The 23,007-nt window shown below is 42.4% G+C and overlaps 2 protein-coding genes across 5 annotated transcripts; both read right to left on the reverse strand.

Moving 5' to 3' along the window:
- Positions 1–1,066: 1,066 nt before the first annotated feature.
- ehd2b (EH-domain containing 2b) lies at positions 1,067–9,959 on the reverse strand. Its single transcript, XM_067388964.1, has 7 exons — positions 9,578–9,959; positions 8,028–8,500; positions 7,514–7,690; positions 4,898–4,995; positions 2,941–3,353; positions 2,567–2,731; positions 1,067–2,468 (listed from the first exon to the last, which is right to left on the reverse strand). Exons 2-7 carry the CDS (start codon positions 8,246–8,248, stop codon positions 1,911–1,913), a joined length of 1,632 nt encoding a protein of 543 aa, XP_067245065.1. The 5' UTR covers positions 8,249–8,500; positions 9,578–9,959; the 3' UTR covers positions 1,067–1,910.
- Positions 9,960–10,278: 319 nt separating this feature from the next.
- bicra (BRD4 interacting chromatin remodeling complex associated protein) lies at positions 10,279–22,674 on the reverse strand. 4 transcript variants are annotated; one of them, XM_067389706.1, is made up of 14 exons: positions 22,614–22,674; positions 21,060–21,105; positions 20,923–20,968; positions 18,124–20,130; positions 17,779–17,955; positions 15,370–16,008; positions 14,611–14,815; positions 14,440–14,531; positions 14,191–14,316; positions 14,046–14,092; positions 13,767–13,915; positions 13,563–13,657; positions 13,364–13,469; positions 10,279–13,201 (listed from the first exon to the last, which is right to left on the reverse strand). In XM_067389706.1, the coding sequence occupies exons 2-14, from the start codon at positions 21,098–21,100 to the stop codon at positions 11,538–11,540; spliced, it is 5,394 nt and encodes a 1,797-aa protein (XP_067245807.1). In that variant the 5' UTR covers positions 21,101–21,105; positions 22,614–22,674; the 3' UTR covers positions 10,279–11,537. The 4 variants fall into 4 exon arrangements, with proteins under 4 accessions (XP_067245807.1, XP_067245805.1, XP_067245808.1 ...); XM_067389704.1 differs by having other exon boundaries at positions 17,779–17,964; XM_067389705.1 differs by having other exon boundaries at positions 10,280–13,201; positions 13,364–13,466; positions 17,779–17,964.
- Between the last annotated feature and the right edge of the window lie 333 nt (positions 22,675–23,007).

Consider the following 23,007-nt stretch of genomic DNA (forward strand, 5'->3'; position numbering starts at 1 on the left):
AATTTGTTAGGAGCTTCAGCATAAGCTGCAGATGATTATAATGATTTGTGTTTACTTGCTCAATTTTTATGAGGTGGATCTCAAATGCCTGCATGTTCACACAGCCTCTGTTACTCTGTCACCACACACACTGGGAAACTTTCAGAGTTCAGGACTGAAACCAGCCCTGAAGAAAAGTCCAAATAGGGGGATGTTATCGTCTTCCATAAAGAGATCACGTCGAAGGCCTGAACTTGCACTTTAGAAAACTTAACGGACCCGAGGAAAAGAGGTATTAATAACTCCTTCAAGCCCATCCCACCACATTCTTCCCCACTGAGTCACAATATAAACCAGCTAGCAATGGAGCAATGGGCGGATTGCCCCTGTTTCTCATTTGTGTTTCTTTCCATGGTGAAATTGAGGAAACGGGGAGATACCCTTCCTCTCTTTCTTTATAAACCTGAAGGGTTACACACACACACACACACACACAATGCTCTCACAGGTTGTGGGATTGTATGAGGGAAAAGGAAAAACAGGCATAGGCATTGAGCAAGATTATAATGGAGTCTCTGGAATGATGCAGAGCTGGAAAGTATAAGCGGAGAGAGGAACGGGTGGTTGTACTGGAAGATGGAAAATGGTGGTATGGGGTTTTGGCAGGGAGTTCTGTGACTCACTGTTTATCTGGCCTGTCACCGAGCAACTGTACAGCATATGTGTGCGCAAGCCTGCAGCCTTTCTGTCTGCTAGTATGCCTCCTTTCCCAAAAATTCAAGATTCGTGTAAGGCTCTTTCCACAGAAACCATACCAGATAGGCTTTTAAATGTTTAACAGTCTGTTTTTTTTCAGCAAAGTTTCAGTGAAAGGAGAAAATGTTGAATGTCAACCTAAGGAGGTAAAATTAAATACTTTTTTTTATTTTCTGTTCATTTTATTTTTAGCTTTGCATTTTCTCCACCCTGTTACTTGGGATGATTCGTTTGTTCTTGTTCTTCAAAGTTTTACATATCAATGTTATGCTTTTTCAGTGCAGTTGTAAAAAGATCTTTTTAAAACAAAACACGTACAAGTCAAAGGGTCTTTATTCAGCTCAATATATTTACTGTGAAAACATTGGTTAACTGAAGCATTCAGTGGAACTGTTTACAGTAGTCAGTAAGAAATCTCCACATTTTGCTTTAACATGTATGACACTGATTTTATATATATATATATATATATATCTTGTGACAGTCTTTCATAGTATGCATAGAGCTCAGTCAATACAAAAAAGGAAAACAATAAAACTGATCACATATAAAGCATATTTCTTTTTCAATTTTGAAGGCAAAGACAGCAACATTCTAGTAAACTGATTCTAAAAACAAACTTTTAACTTGCCTCCTCATGTCTTCTTTCAAAGCAGTTTCAGAGTTGAGTGTTTGCCTTGACTTCACATTCTGATTTTGTTGACTACAACATTAAAAGCCAAACGGAAAAGCGTGTAAAGCCAAGTCTATAGATTTCTATGCTAAATGATAAAAATGAATGTCTGTTATCTGCAAGAGTTTATTTGCTATCCCTTAGTACAGGAGTCATTGTAAGTTCTATGAACTGAGTATTGTGTAAAGCATTTCTGGATGTGATGTCATATGATTTTACAGTCAGGAAAAAAATGGCAACAGATGCGACATTCCTTCCAAATTACTGAGACCAGTCTTTGGTTTATCACAATTATCTTTGGCTTCCAGCTGGGAATTTTTGCATTATTGCATTTGAACCAAGAATACATAGCAAGACATTAATTGCATGTTACAAAATTACCAAAGTACAAAAAGGCACCAAAATACAGTGAACGGAGATGCATTGCAGCAGCTGTGGAGCTGGACAACATGCTGGAAGTGCGGAAAAGGATCAGTTGATCGTGGGTGCATTGCTGCATTGTCTAAGCATCAGAGCCTTTTTGTCGGCGCTTGGACGGTGGCACGAGACGGGCAGGCAACTCAGGGGGCAGCCCATGGCCATCCAGTTTCACCTCAATCAGGTGGCTGGCCAGGGCAAACTCCTCGTCATCCAGCATGCCGTCACGATCCACATCCGAGAGCTTCCAGATGCGGCCCAGCACGGAGTTGGGCAGCCGTGTGCTCACCATCCAATCTTTGGCTTTGGTGCCACTTAGTTTGCCTTCGTTTGGTGCAAGGTTGTAGAAGATCTCGTCATACTTGGGCTTGTCCTTTGTCACCACCCATTCCTCATCTTCCTCACCCACCTCACCATTTTGATCCGCATTCTCGCCAAAGGGGTCCCCTTCCATAAAGGGTCCAGCACGGGTTCCCAAGAAGGCCCCACCTTGGACCCCAAGCTGGACCCCAGCCTCTATTTCTTCTTGCCTAAGAAGGGGCATCAGTTTGGCAATGTCGTTAGACAGCAGCTCGTCCAGCATAGCCATCAGATTGGGCTTCAGGGCTTTAAACTTGGAGAAGTCATGTGCCATTAGTTGCTCCTACACAATAAATGCAGAAAGCAAAGTCAAGCAAAGCTTTGTCAAGCAAGAAAAGTAGTGTTTTAAACTCAATACAAGGACCAGGTGGTTGCACTAACCTGCATCTTGGAACAATCAGGGAAGTCTCCTGGAGAGATATGATGCTGTAGCTGAATCTTGGAGAAGATGACCGGGAGCTGGTAGATCAGGTTCTTCTTTTTATTGTCCTTCCTGAAGACAGATGGCATCTCTTGCTTCAAGTAACTCATGATATGGGCATGTACCTATAAGAAAAGCACCCCAGTGAACACAAAATAGAGATATTATTCAGAAAATCTTACACAGAAGAAAAAAATCATACAGATTTGGAACGACACAAGGGTGAATAAATGCGGACAGAATTTTGAACCTTTTGAAGTGTTTACATTAAATAATTTGTACCTTCTGATATGAAAGTTCCAACAAAAAGTCATTAAATGATATATTAACATACCCTCACAAGACGAGCCCTCTTGACCAAGTCATTAAGTTTTCGTAGGGCTGCGTTGCGTGGCAGATTCTGGATATCAGCAAACAGATCTTCCTCCTCCAACTCAAACAGCTTGCGATTGTCGGTCACCATAAGAGGTTCAGACCAGAAGGACCCGATGTAGACTCTCAGAACTTCAGGAGTACCAAATACTTTCCCCAGAGACCACATTAAAGCTCCATACACTCGCATGAGCTGCTGGGTATCAATCATATCAGCCTTGTTCAGCACAACACGGAGTTTGTCTTCATTGCCCTTGAGGGCCCCGATTGCCTCTGAGAATTCATCAGAGATCTCCAACTTGTGGGCATCAAAGAGAAGAATGATCCGGTCCACACGCTCAGCAAACCAGCGGAGAACTGCTGGGAAGTCATATCCTACAAAAAGGAAGATGAGGTAGCATAAAATCAACTAACTGAATAAAAGAGAAGATTAACAACAGTAGTGTGCAACAGTGACCACCCATGTTTTCAGGCTTGGTTTCAAAAGTATTTTTCTCATTCATTTTCTCCATAGGAATCTCAAAAAACTCTGATCAGACACACCAGCTCTGATTTGATTCAAAGCGAGAGAGTATTTGTAAATCTGAAAAAAGGTAAAAGACGATGTACTTAAATTCCTTTAGTGAATGAACTAATCCCATGAAGTATTACAAATGATATAAACAAATCAAAGCCTTGTTTCCATGCTAACATCGAATTCTCTTTTCAGGTAAACTGAGACTGCATTATGGGTTCTAGAGAAGATACACTATTCCTTAACCTTAGAGCTCATGGCAGGTCTGTCTTGAAAGCTTTGCACCATGGGAAGCCAACCTTACCTTCTTGTACACTTCCCTTCCATACCTATCCAATACACCTACCTGTTGTTTTCAAGTAATCCTGAACACCTTGATTACCTGGTTATGGTTTGTTTGTTTGTTTGATTAGATTGGAGCTAAACTCTGCAGGAAGGTAGCCCTCCAGGAGTAGGGTTGGCTACCCCTAGATTGGGATGTTATTGCTGTTTCTCTACAGCAGGAGTAGCCAACCCTGATCCTGAAGGGCTACCTTCCTGCTAAAATCAGTTCCAACGTTGCTTTAACACGCCTGCCTGTAATTTTCAAGCAATCTTGAACACCTAAATTAACTGGTTCAGGCATTTTTTATTAGGTTTGGAGCTAAACACTGGCAGGAAGGAAGTTCTCCAGAAGCAGAGTTGGCTACCTCTGTTCTGAGGATTGTAAATCTTGAACCCAGCTGTTGTGCTCTATTGAGACTATTTTCAAATTTTGAGACCTTATTAGCTCTTTAACAGTCTTCTAGGTGATTTTGTGTGAATGTTGTCAACAGTTTATGCTACAATTGTTTTGACAACATTTGAATACTCAAGCGCCTCATACATCCCCCTAACATTCCTTTACATTCTTTCCCTTTCCTCTCCCTGTCACACCTTTATGGCTCACTTTCCCATTCTTTGCGTCACTGCAAATGCTGTAAGGCAGGGAAATATGTGAGAAAAAGCAGACACCGACTAGTGTGGTGCAACACTGATAAACTAAGATTACCCAAAGATGTTCTCTGTGGGAGAGCCTAGAAAATGTATCATCTGTTATTTACTTTGAAAAAGGTCTCAGATCAGTATTATCCTTTTTATTTATGATGACACCAATTAGTACCCAACATATACAGTTTCTCTGGGGTCTTTATTGGGTTAATTCAGTTTTTGCTGTTTTAACAAAATGTTCTTTCAAAATTTTTGTGGTAAAATAGTTTGAAAGACATATTGTGAGTTTGTAATTTTCACAGGGGACTATGTGACTATGGGACTAAATCAAAGAGACATAGACCAGTTTAAGTTGAATTTTAAGTGGGAAATTGATTTAAAATTTGGCTGAAAATACTCCCAAACCCCTCTCCCTACTTTTTCAGGTCAACCTTACCTCGACTCACTCTCTGTTTGGCCCCGGACAGGATGCCTGGGGTGTCAATGATGCTGATGCTCTCCAGGACCTGGTTGGGCAGCTGAGCACACTGGAATCTGTCAGGGAAAGGGACAATGTTTAAACAGATTTTGTTTTGCATTCAGTGAAATACAGATGCTAAGATGATATATTTTAAATACAGCATTGCATGTTTTGTCTTTTTTTGCCAGCTGTTTTAAGCCACAGTTTCCCCAAAATATCCACACTTAAAAATGCACAAATGTCTTGTAACATTACACAAAATATCAAACTGAGTGGTATTTAAAGAAAGACAGCACAGACATGTGAACTTGAGGGTAACTTCATACATCCACTTAAATTATTAACTAATACAACTATTTTAAAACATGCGTACATGTCCAAAACTGCCCAAAATTTCTTCAGAGCCACTGTACGTCTCATCTACATCTTATGCACAAAACAGTTGGTGTAAGATTCCTTAAAAGGACATGGCACAATTATCAAACATTCAGGAGCTCTTTAGTTAAAATCACTTTCCCCCTGAGAAAAGCTGAAAAAAAAAAAATCCATTACTCCTATCACAGCTGTTGTGTGTGATCTAAGAAGCAGACTTCTAGCGTCACTCCTCCCAGGCTGGTCCATTGTGTGGAAGTGGTGCTTGAAACACACAGGGCTTCCTGAGGGAAAATGACCAGCGCTGCCAAAATCAAACAATACTTCCCACTAATGATCTGCAGCATAAAAAAACATGGTCTCTTCCTGCTTTAAAAGAGTTTAATGAGTGGACTGTTTCCCTGGGCAGGAAGTAGGAGAAAAGAAGTTCTCAAAACATGTTTGCAAAAATACACCCAAAGAGACCAGGGAAAAACTGGATCTGATAAAGACTCTCTGGCGCTCAAAACAGTGCCCTCTCTGGTGTTGACAGACAACTACAAGCTAATTATGTTGAAACTCTCTTGGCAAGTTTAATGAGAGGACTGAGGTATTCAGATGACCTGGACTTGAACTTCAGCTTAGTTTCCTCACACTATTTGGCTACTGCCTGGTATTTCAATACCAGACGTTGCTCTGTCTTAATTCACCAAATAAGTGGAGTTTGCTAAAGCAAGCTTCACTGCCATTATTCATACAGAGGGTTGGAGATTTGTACTGAATATTAGGTTCAGTGCTTTTTTTTTTTTTTTTTTTTTTTTTTGTCCAGATCTATTAAGTTATTCAAAATATAAAAATAAAAATGTAATTCGTACATGCAATTACTTTAATACACCTCTTCTATGATGATAATTTCTTAATATTTTGGAGTGGCATGAAGTAAAAAATGTCAGAGCAATATCAAAATTAATTGATCCTTTTAATTAGTTTGGCATAATATATCATTATTTCTGTATTATTTATTCTTCACCGCTTTTTTAATATTTGAAAAACTTTTTGTCAAGTTTCTTAAAATCAGATAATTACATTTTTTAAAGAAAATGCAAGATTAGTTAAGATGGTAAAATATCATGATATTTTTGAATTAATAATTCATGATATTCCTAAAAGATGTTTACCTTGAAATCGTAAAACTTTACAGTAAAATTTACACTAAAATGTGTTCAAGATGTAACTAAAATATGTTATTACTGTTTAGTTGACTTTTATACCACATGAAATTTTTAAAAACATATAAAAGAAACAAATAAACTTGGGCGCATCCCATATCATTTTTGCTACGTGAATGATAGCTTAATCATCCTGTTCCTTTTCTATGTAACCAGGTTACTAAAGGCTGATTTATACTTCTGTGTTGGACCGACGCTGTAGGCTACTCATCGGTTTTCATTATACTTGTGCTTCATTGTCCGCGTCGATGTGCAATTACACATGCACAACACTAGGCAGTGTCCAGAGATGTGAGGAAATGCGATTTTATCGTACTTTTTTTTTTTTTTTTGACCTGAGGTAGGGGCTCTAACAGACCATTCACAGCGCTTGCAGTCCGCATAGAATTGATGCGTCGTTACATTTTTTGGCACGTCAGGCTACGCCATAGGCTATGCGTGCTACACACAGCCTACAACGTAGCTACGGCGTAGTTTCGACTCAGCCTTAAGCAATCACACCCTTACAACCATATAGCAACAAGCTAAAACTTGTTCAACATCACCTTAGCAACCTCGTCGCAATGTCCTGGCAACCACCCATAACAGTCTAGCATTGTGCACTATCCATTTTCTTCAGAAAATGAAAAACTCAAATATTTTCTTTTGGAAAGACAAGCTTTGAAATGAAGTCTTCTCTTTAACCTTTGGTTGATTCTGACGCTTCTAAGTCATCACACATTACAGCTCTGCTTTTGGCACATTAGCGCTCATTGCCCTCTCTTGTGATATCTCTCCCTTCCACAAGTTTTCCACAAATAAGGAAAGTCCCTCCTCCCTTAGAAATTTGGCACGGACACTTGAAATTCCGTAGAGCGAAAACTAACACACTGTTTCTCTGTTATCTTCCCTGCGTGCCCAGTGTAAGCAGACGGATCAGTTGATGCATTCTTTCACACAACCCACTCTCATCTCTCATGTCATGTCCTACATAGCAGCTCAGTGTAACATCTGCCTGTATGAATCTATTCACCTGTTGAGGAAGGTGTTTCCAAAGGGGTTGAGCTTGCGGAAGGGTTTGTTGGGATCCACTATGAGGGCGTTTCCAGGAATGAGCCCCTCCACATCTCCATGCATGATAGCGGTGAAGCAGTCAGTGGTGGGCTCCGGCCCTATACGACTCCCTGGGACGTCCTGTTCCAGCAGATACCTGTGTTGACAGAACAAAGCCATGGTTACTGTGTTGAAATGATAATCTTTAATTACCTTGTGGTTTTTCTTCTATAGAACAAACGAAACACCGTGGAACTGCTGTTTAAATTCAGATAAATGTATTTGCATTCACTAAATTATCTCATTTGAATAACAGTTAGATTTAATACAGAGTTCAAGGGAATATAATGTAGTAGAGTGTATAGCTCCCAAGATCCTAAACCATGAGTGGAATAATTCCACAATTTAAGCCCTTAACTGCCATAGACATGTTTTAACTCCTGTCGAATGTTACTTTAATTCCCCATGAAAAAAGCCTTAGTGAACTGACTTACTTGATGAAAGTGGTCTTTCCTGTGGAGTACTGTCCAACCACTAGCACCATAGGTTTGTTGTCAAAGTCGGCGTCCTCCAGACTCGGTGAGTGGAAGTCATGGAAGCAGTAGTACTGCTCCAGAGGCAGGAGTTTCTTTCGATAGAGTGACTTAAGGCCCTCGGTCACTGTCCTAATCACCTCCGGGGCCTTTTTGACATTCTTGCGTCCCCAGCGTGACATCGTGCAACTTGTGAGAGTATTTAGAGTTTCCTTTGCAGTTAATTTATGGCTGTGTTTTGCACTGTTTACGTGTCCTCTGGGATGACTGTAAAGACTCTTCTCTTGCTTACAGTATTAATGTAATGCACCCAAATGTTTTGCCTTGAAGGTTTACAGTGGTTTGCTGAAGTTATAAAGCAAACTATAGTATACAATATTATATAACTTTTGACCCCCCGGATTTCTTCTGTTTTAGTAAATGACTTTTTTTGCCTGAAAAAAAGAAAACATGAAAACGGAAAGTTGAAAAGTAAATAAAACATTAGAACAATATTGTATACAGACAATACTGTAGTTTTTCTAACTATATATTTAATTTGAATAATTTCTTGGTTAGAAGGCCTTGCTCCCATTAAAATTCCTAACATTTCCATTTATCTTCAAATAAAGAATCTTAAGAGACGTTTTCAGCCCAGAGGGAAAGTAAAGTGCATTGTCCATGCATGTCCCTGGAAAAAGTTGGTGCTCTTTTTGGAAACACTTACACACACCCACCCTAACTCTGAATCCACAAACACACATTCATAACTTATTTCCGTATATTGAAAAAAGTGAGCCATGTTTTCCAGCTGCGGCTCACAGTGGAAAGTTAAATGTGTGAAGGATTACAGTGCGTAAAGGGCTGAATACACCAGTGATGCGTCAGACACAAGCATATTCAGTGTTTCTTGTTAAATACTGACAGGATTTTGCATTAATTCCCATAATGGGTATTTGGCACGCAGTAGATTCGAAACACTCCCTAATTAATGCTTCATGCTTATCCAGTGGACTTATTTTGAATCAAAATGGAGTTGAAGTAAATGTATTCCAGAGAAGTATGCTTCTCACGTCAAGTTGTGCCAACCTTAGAGCCTGTTAACTGAAAAGAAACTAGATATTCTGATATACTGTATATCGGATTGAAAGTTCAACATTAGCACAACTGCCTTGGTAAAAAGGGTTAATAGTTGGGATTTGACTTTATGTAATAAAACTCACATGTTGCGCAGGAGATGAAAAATGCCTTGTGGCATCCTTCACCACAATTGCAACACAGACAGTTGACTCTTTTGGTAGAAGCCTTGAGCTTCAGTTCATTTCCAGAAGTATTACAGAACCAGAACACTGATGTGCGCCAGTAAAGGGAGGAAAGGCCAGAGGCATTTGCTCCTGTTTAATCCTTTTTTTTGGTTCAACAATGCACACATCAACTACTCTAAACATTTTCATTTAATCAGAAAAGGGTTTTTAAAGTGTAACACACAAAGCAAAGGAACATTCCAAAAACTCCAAGATTTGTCCTCTTACCTGGAAAATGCCGAATCTCAGATTGAAGTACTTGAAGAGATGATTGACCTTAGCTACTCTTTTCTTCAGCCCTGGAGGTGTTTCTACATGTGAGGATGTACCTTAGAAGGAACAATCTGTCCAAGGAACCAGAGTAGCACCAAGTAAAACGTTACAAGTTACGGTTCTTCTCGGAACTTTCGTGTATTTCAGATGAGAGGTCTTGATCTGCTTGTGCTTCTGTCTCTTGCAGCAAATTCAGCTCTAAGGCATGCACACAAGTACTGCCTCCGTCCCTGCCTACGTTTCTCTCTGCACCTCTTCTTCAAACACTGCCTGACGCAGAAGCAGGGGAGAGCCTTGGACAGCTGATTGGTTTTAGGCAAGTGATGACAATGGGTTTAAACCAGGGTGGGGACAGGGAGTTGAGGGGGCGCATCCACATGCTAAGGTGGAGTCAAGCGTTTTATAGGGAGAGTCATTCATTTACATAAAGTACTGCCTGCAAACATGAGGGAGTGGCACTATTCGTCTTTCAGTGGATGCTGCTCTATGAGGCAACATGTTCTATTATGATTTCTATGGCTTTTGTTTGATCTAGAGATCTGTTTGCACAGCAGACATTCACGTGACTTTTGATGCTTGCATGAAAGACCACCTTTGAGAGACTTGGCAGATCATCTATATTGCACTGTTATTCCTTTCTGACTCAGACCCGATTAACCAATGCCACCTACTGGCCAGTAAGATCATTACATACACACAATGAAGTCAAATAAGCTCAGTCTCAAAAACAACCAAGTCAAGTGGCAAACATAAGGTGTGATTGTTTCATAAAAGAAGCAAGGTTTAATTTACAGTTTTACTAAATGTACAGTTTTTTTTTAAAAAGTGTCATTATACACAATAAATACAATACAAAATTAATCTGTAGTACTATACTTCAAATTCTTACAGTTCTATTTTTTTCTCTTTACATTATTATTGTTCTTTTTTCCACGTCACTGCTTTCACTGTGTTTGCTTCTGAACGGTTCAAATATCTTTCAGTGATTCTATTTTAAATGTGTACGAGTGTCTGAACATACATATGCCTACGAAGAAGAAAAAAAAAAGCATGAATGAGGGAGACTTTGTGTCTGGGAACATATTACACTCTGCACTTCAGAGATGCAAAAAAGACTTTTTCAGGCTTGCAATAATATTCCCCCCAGAACATTTTCTTTATTAGAAGGATCACCCAAATTTGCTGTGCTGTGTTTGTACGTTTGATTTGTAAATGTGCTCTTGATGCTGGAATGCTTTAAAAGTCAATCAATTTCTTACAGTTCTGGTGGATTTTCTGTTTGTGAATAATTCATTGTTAATTCCTGTATTTAGATAACCAAAACCTGAAGTCTTCGGGGAGACAGAGCACTATACTATTATGCATTAATGAGCTTCTATGCAGTGACCACCAGTTACTAAAAATATAATTACATGGTATGGGGGACCATTCTAACAACCATTCTAACAAAGGGACAAGTGATTCATTGGTCTCTCAAAAAAATAAACAAATTCTCCAAAATAACCAAATTAACTACTATTTGATATGACAAATTTCATGATATCACTTAAAAAGTTCCTGCAATCTGCATACGTCACAGTAATTACAAACATTATTTATTAAATGAATGGTGATATATTTTGTCTCTCACGAGTTGAGAGAAATCTTTAAATTGGGGAACTCACGTAGGAACAGTCCCAGGAAAAAACAAAGAGGGACAAAATTTTGAAAATCATAATCAAAGTGCACTTTTTTTATATTTTAGAAAGTACACTTAAAGGGCCATATGTAAACCAAAAGAACACGTTTCATCAGCACAAACCACAGACAAACAAAGCAAACACAGCTGAACATGGGAAAAGTGTCTCCGTTTGCTTCCCCTATCCATTGACATCCTGCTTTTCAGTCTTTCAGTCAACTTCAGCTAAAGGGGCTGTTATCTACTGTGCGTCTGTGAAACCAGATTTCCATTCTGTCCTCGGCCCCCTACCTGTGGATGCTGTGACATGGGGGTAGATGATGGAGGCGTGGAGAGGGGAGGGATGGACTGTCTGTAGGAAGGATGGGTTTGGTGCTGGTTAGGCAGGTTTGCCCCATGAACCCTCCCTAAAGCCCCTCTCCCTGAGCCTCCATGTCCAGGAGGGCCCTGTTGGAGGTTCAGTATACTGTCTATGGCACACTGCAGGTGCTCATTCAATGAGTCGTCGGGTGGCGGGCTACCGCTGGAGAAGCTTGCATTGTCCATGTCCGGAGAGTCTGACTTACAGCGTTTGGCAGGAAGTGAGGAGTCTCTTGTGCAGGAAGACTCTCCAGGAGAAGGTGGGCCAGGGGCATGCTGATCCATCCTGAAGGTACCCCTTCCTCCCTCTCGGTATTTGCTCCCTATGGCCTTCAACCGCCCCAGACCACCACCTTCCTCAGCCTCATCCTCATCCTCTTTGTCTGAGAACTCTCTGTGGTGTTGGTACGCATTTTTGATGCCACGGTAAAGGACGTCCTCCACCGCTGTAAGGCTCTGCGACTCTGTGTGGGGGTGAGACCGCCCATGTCCGCCCTGCCTTTCTAGTTTCACACTGGCTATCACAGTCCGTTCAGGTTGAGGGGAGGAGCCTTGTGGCTGGGGGGAAGAGGTAAGAGGGGGTCCTGCTGGCACAATGGGCAACGTATCTCCACCTCCTCCTGGTACTCCCGGCCTGTGACGTGGACTGATGTTCTCACGGTACGTCTTTCGAAGCGGGAGCCGGCAAGTGGTTAGAGGAGGAGTTGCTGTGGATGCTGGGTTCCGTTTCACCCCACCTACCTCGTGGTGTTCCAGAGTGCCATTCATCTGCGCCGTAGACGTGGAAGGGGATGATGAAGACCAGGAGGAGAATGAGGGTGTAGCCCCACTACAGGAAGTTGTGGAGGTGGAACCTGTGTGTGTTGTTACCGTAGTGACAGTTGAAGAGGGGGTGGGGTAAGTAGTTGGGGGTGGAGTTCTAATGACAGTGGTGGGTGGGTTTACATGCGGTTTGACTTTCTGGGGCTGCTCGGGGGTCGGTGGTTGTGGCGTAAGTTGGGATTGGGAGTGGACAGGATCTAAGGCAGTGTTGTGAACCACCTTACTAAACCCCGCCTCCTGTTTGATCTTCAGCTTCAAACCTATTCGCCGACGTGCCTCGTAGGTCTTGATGGGTGGTTTGCTGGTCCGCTGGGGAAGTGCCACGTCATCATCGTCATCAGCAGGGCGGGAGGACGGAGTGCGGCTGAAGGAGGCGCTTGGTGCGACTGGCTCCACAGACGGCCGGACCACAGGAGCAGGCGTAGGGGTTGAACTGGTGGACCAGGACACTGATGCCCCCCCTCCACCTTGCTTGATCACCAGCTTGGTAGGAGGGAAGGGTGCAGGGGCAGAAGTAGGAGCGGGGGCAGCAGCTGGAGTAGGTGTAGGGGTTGTGGTTGGAGCAGGGGCAACAGCTGTGGCTGGAGCAAGAGCAAGTGCGGCTGCCACAGGTGGACCTGCAACTGCTGATGATGATGCGGTTCTTACAGAACTCAGGTCCACCTGTACAGGCCTCACTGCACTGCTGTCCAGCAAACAGGAATTGGCCACAAATTCTTCTGCAAAAAGTCAAGAGATGAAGTGATTAAACACTGCAACATCCGAATATACACTGACAGTTACACTACCAATAGCACATGAATTATAAACAGGACCAAAGACATTAACATTATAAAGCAATTTCATGGCAACTTTTACTTGTACTGAACCTTGGTTATTACCTGGTTTCTCCTTGGCCAGAACCCTGTCCTGACTCAGAGCAACCTTCTCTTCTTGAATGAACATTCGGTCAATCATAACCATCTCTGCAGAGGGACCCAGCCTCTGCTCAAAGTATCAAACACACCAGATACCAATTAATTCAGGGTTCAAAAGCTCCAGATATCAAGAGAGGTCACTTGAGTGAGATTTAAATTTTACCTTTGATTCTTCAAAAAGCAAGTGACGATATTTATCCAGCATTGCTTGTGTGCGCTTCAAGAGTTGGCTTGAGACATTCTCAAATTCATCATCCACTGGACAGAATCAAGAGTAAAGCAAGAGTTACACACTGGCCCCCGAAGACAGTCCCACAAAATTACACTACAGTGCTGTAGATGTTCACATAGAGGTATGAGAATTTACCTTTCCGGTAGTCTCCCGGGGATGAAGCCATGCCTTGATACAGGTGGTACGGCAGCAGTCGATGAAGTGTGTCCTCAAATGAGCGGAAAGGAGAGCTGTAGTCAGGATGGAGAATCGAGCCTTGCTGTTTTCGCAGCTGTTCCAGCATCCTACAAACAGATACATGAGCACATGAGTAGGCTGATCTTTAAAAAACAAAACAAAAAAAAAAACTAGCAGGTCACGTAGATTGTACTAATAACACGTTTGCAATTTAAGCTCTGTAAATGAGTATATTACCTAGCTTCTTTGCTTGGTTCCATACTAAAGGGCCTTTTTAATGATGTCTGTGAAAATAAATAAATATCAAAAGATTACCACAATTATGACACAATAGAGCTCAGTTTATTACAATAGTCTTATGTAATGTGATTTTGAACTTTACCTGTGTTTGAGGAGCGGGTGGTGGAGGTGCAGGCATTTGAGAGAGTCCAGCACCTAAAACCTGAATCTGCAAACCTGCTTTACCTAGAGTTAGCCCACCAACTGAACTTATGACTCCTGGCTTTGCCTGCAAATCAGAGTCAGAATGCGTTCAAAATGATCAGTCTCCACTTAGTAAAGTTAATATACCTGTAAAGGTAAATTGTCCAGCTGTAAACTACAGTAAAAATACTAACTACATTTCACTCACCTGAACTGCCTGTGCAAGGTTTGGAGTCGTGACTCCCTGGTTCGCTGTAGCCCCAGCAGACACAGCAGAAAATACTTGAGTGTCATTTGCACCTGAGGTTAAGATAACACATTGTCAACTTAGAATTATTTTAAAGTAAACATTTAAAGGATAGAAATATGGGATGCCCACCTGTAGTAGAGGACTTGACAAGCACAGACTTCTGTTGCAGAAGGGACTGGACTGGTGCTTGGATGGTGCCACTGGCCACTGAAGTTGCAGCTTGGACTGAAGGCGGATCTGGCATTTTACTGAACTGGTTTGTAGCCTGTTGCTGAGAGGCCTGGACTTGTGCCTGAGCTTGCTGCTTAGCCTGTAGGAGAATGTTTTGCTGGACCTGTATAAGTCACAAGCAGATAGACAATCATCTTGGTCATCAAGTTGATATAAAATAACAATTATGGAGATCTGTAATAGACAGATTTGGAGTGTATGTCCTACACTACACTAATTGATTTTTATGGTCATTTGTGTTTTCCCCTTGTTTTTTCAAAGTAGCCCTGCCCACAGTGACACCTGAATGTTAACAAAGCCTACTCTATGGCCCTGTTTACACCTGGTATTAAGATTCGTTTTGGTCGATTGGATCACAAGTGGACAAGAGAGACACAAACCCGTTTACACCTAGTGTTTTAATCCGTCTCTTTTGTCTACTTTCGACCACTTCTGTCCTGGTCTATGGGCGGGTAAATGTATGGGCTTCTTCAGAAGTTTTACTGTGTCAGTAGGTGGAAAGTAGGCATTTTAATACCAGGTGTAAACAGGGATTATATGACTTTGAATTAACCATCAAAAATGTTATATAAGATGTGTTTTTTTTTTAATTCTAATGCAAACTTGTGCCACAACCAAGTAGAACAATGTATAAAGGATATGGTGATGATGCAATACCTGGTGAAGTTTTTCCAAAAGCTGCTTTTGTTGAGGAGAGGGCTGTGTGATGGATGACATGGTCTGCAGCTGCGCACTGACCAGCTGTAGGTGATGCTGCTGTTCTGCAGTCAGCCCCGGCACCACAGTCACCTGCTGTTTCACCACTGCAGCTGGAGACGAGCTTGCAGCAGGCTGGAACTGGAATTGTGCAGGAAGTGGCTGTGGAGGCTTCGGGGAGCAAGAGGAAGGAGGCATGTCTGGCTGCAGGGTGGTAGGCTGAGGCAGAGTCTGAGGAAGTACTTGAGGCTGGAGCTGCACTTGTATTTGCTGAGGCTGCTGTTGCTGTGGTGGAGGAGCAGGCTGTGGTGGTTGTGGAGAACCTCCGATCTGATTGTGTATGATGAAGAGAGGCGGTAAAGAGGAAGGTGTGCAGGAGCGTGAGGGAGTCTGCGCCTGAGACTGAGGCTGGGGTTGCGACGGAGGCCGAGACTGCTGGTGCTGGTGAGGAGACTGGATCTGTTGCCCGAGGGTGAGGGGAGAAACTTGGGCAGGTTGAGGGCTGTCAGACAGGGTGGGTGTTGGTGTAGGGGTGACCACAGGTTGAGATGGGGATGCGCTTTGGATCTTTATAGTCTGTGAATGTGCTGCCGACGGAACCTAGACAGCATAAAAACAGGAGTAGGAGAGAAAATTATCAATGTAAGTATGATTACGAAGCCAGTTCATATTTTTAATTAGTCATTTTAGTTTTAGGGATGCACTGAAATTTTTAGTAACAGAAAACAGCAGCTTGTTCACATTTTTTTTTTTTAAATAAAATCATTTCAATAGCATTAAGAAATTGAACGTCAGCAGCAACAACACCACTTAAATATATATAGATTCTACTTTAATGAATCACATAAGGAAATGACAACATCAGTTAGCTCTAGACAGCTTTATAATTCATGTTGTTATCCATTTTATTTTGGCCAGTTCATAGAAAATTTCCTAATGATGAGACTATCAATAACAAGAGTTTCTTACAAAACCATTATCCACTTCAGTTTCACAATCATTTTCAATATATGCAAATAGTACAGAGCATGTGAAAAACAAAGCGGATTGAAAAACAGTGTGAACAACAACTGATTTTCAGTTTCGACCAAGAATTTCATTTCAGTGCATCACTAAACAATGACTAACTTGCAATCATACCTATAGTGCAAAAAAAAAAAAAAAAAAAAAAAAAAATATATATATATATATATATATATATATATATATATATATATATATATATATATATATATATATATATATAAAAAAACACCAAATAGCAACAAGCAACAATAAACAAATACAAGTAGGATAATATAAAAGCATGAAGAAAAAGAAAGGAATTTCAAAACCTCAAAAAAAAAAGTTTAAAGACTAAAACAGCAGATGTACCAAAATGTACTAGATATATAAACTGTACATCAGGCATATATCTAAAAGATTAGTGCTCTCTGGAGAGACACTATTAGAGTTTTAAACAGGAAGAGAAGACAACTGATTTGAGGACATAATTTTTGCAGAGAAAAACAAAAATTGGTTTACAGAGAACAGACAAGGAAAAACAAAAAATTGTCTAAGTCTACATAAACCAAAACAGATTTGCTGGTAGAGGACAAAGGTAATTCAGGGCAGCGAGCAAGTGATCAAGATCAAATCTTTGAAAGTGATCTTGAAGGGAATTAATTTAATTTCTCTTGGGGGTGCTGGGTGGTGGTGGTGGGGGGGGGGCTGATTGAGGTTAAAAACAGCAGTTATCGAAAGTGAGGAGCAGAAGTAGTGAGTAGTCAATGTTAATATGAAGGAGAGTGTGAGTGGCAAAAATTTACAACAGGAAAACTAATAGAAAGAGCTATTGCTCCACGACATGCTCATGGGAAGATGCACGAAGATGATGCAAACACGTAACTGAAAAATAAGGTCTCTAGAGTTTTACTATTGCATGTGACACCATTTGAAAAGCAACAGCTGCACTGTTTTTTGCATCAACCCATATCCCAATTAGTGTCAATGTAGTTCAGCAAGCTTCCTGCTCAAAAATGATCATGCAAATAAAATAGCAGAAAATAAATATATTATGGGGGGGGGTATAGCATGCAATAATAGTAGTAAACAACTAATGGACAAAAAAAACTATTATTATTACAGTAACAATGACAGAAACGCATGACATTTGTGAAAGGTGTAGAATGCAGAAAGAAAGATGACAACAGGCAATAACAAAAGTGAAAATGAGTGAAAACAAATAAAAGCATCCAAGTCTTAGCAATGACAGTAGAAAGACAATGGGACAGAGAAAGAGAGGGAGATCTGCTGGGAGACAGTGGTCCAATACGCAGCAGTGGCAGCAACAAGTGGGTGGGGCTTAGTGCAGAGCATGAGCTCATCTACCTTGTTAACCACTGTTGCCATGTGGGCGGGGCCAAGGGAGGGGCTGGGACTCTGCCTCTGCCGAGTCTCAGCTAACAAGTTGTCATGGCCTGAAGGGGCGGGACCAGAACTGCTGCCGCTGACGATAACAGATGCAGGTACACCCACAGCGGCAGGTGGGTCTTTTCCTGCTTGCTGCTGTTGGTCCTAACATGGGTACATTTATCAGTTCAGGTATGGGAGAGGTAACACAATCATCCAAACTGGTCAGAGGTCAGCTTGGGGATCAAATGTTGTTATGTTAGCTTGTTAGCAAAGGGACACAGTTTACAAACAGCAGATAAGGTTTAAAAAGAGCACACTGACCTGCTGCAGGAACATTTGAAGCGACTCCTGACTAAGGATCATGCTGGAACCAGGTGACGTGAACAACACCTTTCCTGGGCTGTGCTGGGCCTGGGAACCCAAACCCACCATTGAGGCTGTGGATGTGGCCATAGTGGGGGATGGAGATGAAGAGGAAGGAACCGAAGCTGCTACTGAAACCGGTGCAGTCGTTTGAACTGTGAGAATTGAGGGTTGCGGTTGGGTCTGTGCTGGTTGGGCAGCAGGGTCCGTAGAGCCGCCCAACACCGTGATTCCCTCTCCTGGTTGGCACGGCGCCATGGCTGTTGATCCACTGCTACCGTTATTGGGGATGCCACCAGACTGCTCCAACGTCTGTAAACTGACTGCTGGGCTAAGGCTCTCCATGGACAGGGAATTCTGTATAGGCATGCCCTGGATGACCGTTTGCACATGGCCCGTTACCGGATGGGCTTGTGTTTGCGTTTGCGCCAATGACACCGGCATTTGGAATAGCGTGGGCTGACCCATTTGCCCGTGCTGGAGCTGGATGTGTCCAGAGAGAATATGGGCGGCCCCTGGGTGACCCTGTGAGGCCAACACCTGACCCAGGTTGATGTTCTGATTGGCTGTCAAGATCTGATTAGCAATTATCTGCCCCCCAGGCCCCTGACTGGTAATGATGTGACCCCCGGGGTGCTGAGTCAGGATTTGCCCTCCCGCCTGAAGCCCTGGTAAGAGGAACTGGTGGTTTTGGCCCTGCAGGACAGTCTGTGAGGGAATAACAATGCTGCCCTGTTGGTTTAACAAGTGAACACTGAGCGGTTTGCCCGACGTTTGGGGGCCTTGTTGCCTTAAGAGCGCTTGAGAAAACTGCGTTCCCTGTGATGCAGCCTGTGCGCTCAACACTACATTTGAGACAGGCTTCCCAGGGAGAAACGTTACATTCTGACCAGCTGACACTGGGATTTGCTGCACCCCCAGAGCCTTATTAGCATCATTTGGCAAGGCATGTGGGGCAGGAAGCTGTTGCTGTTGCTTGAAGATTTTGGGTTGGATGGCACCCCCTTGAGGAGGTTTGGGCTGAATTGGCGTTGGTGTCCGCTGGATGATGACATTCTGCATGATTTGGCCTTGAGACTGGGTTTGAGATCCAATTCCTGCACCCAGAGAGGCATTACCGAAACCCACAATGCCACCAGCAGTGGCCATTGTAGTTGCACTGTTGTTGGTATTTGTGTTGCTTAAGCAGACAGCTGGCCCATTTAAGGCAGGGGACCCAAGAGTGGCCTTGCCCCCTTGAATTAAAAGTCCACCTCCTGAACTCAAAACAGAGCCTCCAAGCCCAGCCTGCGTTCCAGCGCTTGCTGCCTCAGGCCCAGGTTGATGCAGTTGGTAGCCACCCATGGTTTTCGCCAAGATCTGCTGCCCCGATGGATTTATAGTCATTACAGTGGGTTGGCCCACAACCTGAATTTGTCCAATGCCCAACGGTCCAGACTGACTGCCATTCGGTAAGGAAATAGGCTGAATAGTTACATTTCCAAGCCCGACTTGCTGTACGAACGGCTGGACACTGATAGCCTTGTTCATGACCTGGGGTTGAAGCTGCAGGCCTGGATGTGCCAGGACTGAGCCAAGCATGTCTGGGGTGGCATTTGAGGGTGCGTTAGGGTTGCCTTGGTTTGGAAAAATCTGAGATGCACCTCCAATGCCCACCCCTGACAGGCCAGCATCAGGCAGCGGTTGGACCACCTGCGTAAGGCCAGTTAGCCCAAAGGAACTAAGGTCAAGCTCAGCTTCTGCCTCTTGAAGGCTCTGCTCTGTGATGTTAGCCTCTGCCAGACTCTGCTGCAAAATGTCACAGGGCTCATGATTTGCCCCAACACCATTGCTTCCATTGTCTCCTCCCGGCGATCCCCCCAAGATGTCATCATCCTCCAGGAAGTCCAAATCAACGCTGACTCTTGGAAGGCCTGGCTCATTTGTTGACAGCTGAGCCTGTGGTTGGACCTCAGGAATGTGGCCCTGAAAAAGACAAAAAAACCAATGTTAGCCCTTCAACCTAGCCACATTCAGAATGATGGAAGAATAAGATGGCAGGGATGGATCTGGGATGGTGGTAGGCCTTTGGGACTGACTGCTGTAGACGCAGATCTGGTGCACGATGCATCTGATTTGGATGGTGGGGCCGAGGAGCAGATGCTACAAAAAAGGATGGAGACAGGAGGTTGGCGCAAATGGGGGATATTACTCACCCCAGAGCTGGAGAAGAATGAGCTGGACGGGTCACTTGAGCCATCCAAAAGGTCATCAGTGTCCAGCTACAGACAGATATACCCAGGGATAGGACAGGCAGAAATCACCACAGCACACAGACAGGCGTGTGAAAGTGACAGGGAGCAGATGCACAAAGGGCAAATAGGCAGACAAAGAGGGAAAGGCAAAGGGAAAAGCAAAGTGAGGACAGTGCACCAATCAACCAGATCAAAATGCAGGCATAACCAAGTTAAAAGGCCAAGCAAACAAGAAAGAAAACAGGAGTAAATAGAGAGGAAAATTAGATTAGTATATCATATACGTGAATTAACCAAAGAGGGAAAAAAATCAGGATTGAAATTAAAGAAAAAGATCAATAAGCTGGACAACCGATTTAGGGGCAGAAATGTAAACATAACCCGGAAAAGATCAGAAGGTTCTGGGAAATCTTGTTGGTGGGTGTGCTGTTTTTGTGATGTATCTGGGTTACACTTTCAAAGTGGAAGTTTGGCTCTGTCATACTGTGAAAAACAGTTTGTCCTCTTCACTTTAAGTACTCACTTGTGTTTCTGATCCATGAAGAAAATCATTGAGTGCTTCTGGGTCACTGTACAACAAGAAAGATGTTATTCAGCTGGGTCTACACAACAAACATTCAAACTTCAAGTGATGTTCAACGTTTTGGTGTAACAACTTACCAAATTACATCTAGCAAGCACCTGCCATCTTCATCATCCATGTCAACTGTACAAAAAAAAAAAAGTGCACAAACATTAACCCCTTTTTTTTTTTTTTTTTTTTTTTACAAATCTGCTAAACCTTACACAAACCTCACAGCAAATCTTCAAGCAAATACTTCCTACTAGTGAAATGTGTTATTGGAATTTTGTAATCGGAGTCAAATCATGCACATTGGTGAAAATAAAGCAGAACATCAGTCAGCATAAAAAAAAAAGTTTCAGATGCTATCAATTTCAATCTAAGAATATAAATCAGACTGTTGACGAAAATGCAACTAATATTAAAATCAGACTAAATGAAAATCTTTCGTCAATGTGCATCATGAGTCAAAACAGCGGGAAAAAAATAATATAAAGAAACATAACAGAAACAAGTGAGCAAGCCTTGGTATCGTCCATATAGATATTTGATATTGACTTCCTTCATTAAAACACTTTAGGGATCGTTTTATACTCAACTACACATTCATTATCGATAATACCAAATTATACTGAAATCTAAAGTATTCTGAGGCTTTAACGAGCAACTATTACAGCAGTAAAAAGAGAGTGATCGCTTTCACATCCTTTGAAGGCAGCAGCTGAACTTTCGTGCACTGTCTAGCGCGAGAGGTAAGAGGAAAAAGCGCGCGCATCACCTCACACTGTTTTACGCAAAGAAAAACACAACCGAGTGTCAAATATCACGATTTACAAACTATTTTCAAGCATTAGTCAGACTTTGGTGAGTCGCTGCCCTGCTCATGTTCACAGTCTCGATCTAAACAAATCAAAACCACAAAATGAGGATGAGGTAGGCGGGGACGCCACTAATGTTTGTTGGGGGCAAACAGACTCTGAATAGCACACAGAGCATCATTAACAAATATCTGCGAAACTTCTTCTGTCAGAGATCTGCTTTAGGTCATTTTGAGAGGATCTCGCATCAGAAGAGACATGAATGGACACTCTGGACCTGCAGGACACGGCGGTTATTTTGCGCATTTGCAAAGATGTAATAACTCGCTCGACATTCCCACTGGTGCAGATACTTTTATTTGCGACCATTTTACAGGTTTACCAACACAGAGCGCCTTTAAATCGCTTTTTTGACGCTCGTTCTGCAGCAGATTCAGTTAGCTGTTGCTAGCTAGCTTCCTAGCTGTAATATGTGCGTTTACAGACGCAATACGAACAAATCTGACAATAACTGACTGTAAACACGTATTATTTCTGCCGTACGAGCGCATTCACCGGAGCCAGTGCACATAATTGATGAATATTTTGTGTTCGGGCTCCAATAGAAGCAATTGCGTAGCCTATCTTTATCCCTGCTAAATATGAGTTTATGTTGGAATACTCTTGGATCAAGGGGGTATGCTTGGGAATTCGCTGTAAACTCAACCTATTAACCGACCTATGCACCGGGCCGGCTGAATGAAGCGGGAAGAGGTGAGGTCCGCATGCGAATGTTGCAGCGTTGCAATAGTTATAGAGAATTATAGAGAAATTGCTACATTGTATCAAACTCACCCGAGACGATAGAGGTGCAGGCGGCGCGGGGTCTCCAGTACGGCCCTGCACGGGCTCCGCGTCAGGACCCAAGCACAGCTCTCACAAGCAGGAAACAGAGGCCCGGCGCGATCGCCTGATTAATAAACAACGCACTGTTATTGTTGCTGTTAATATTGCGGTATAATTACGTATGTTGCCCTTTAACTCGGCACGATATAACATGTCCGTTTCACTGTAACACTAGGAAAATATTGACTGCATTAAATGGAATGACATTATCTTGTTTCACGTTTCACGTTGTAAACATAGGCCATACGATTAGATAAGACGTACGTTCAACGATAATGAAATTTTAACCTTGACTTGAACAACTATTTTAATTTAATTTCGTATATGATGAATATATATATAT

Source organism: Chanodichthys erythropterus, chromosome 7 (genome assembly GCF_024489055.1).
Source record: "Chanodichthys erythropterus isolate Z2021 chromosome 7, ASM2448905v1, whole genome shotgun sequence".
Taxonomy (NCBI): Eukaryota; Metazoa; Chordata; class Actinopteri; order Cypriniformes; family Xenocyprididae; genus Chanodichthys; species Chanodichthys erythropterus.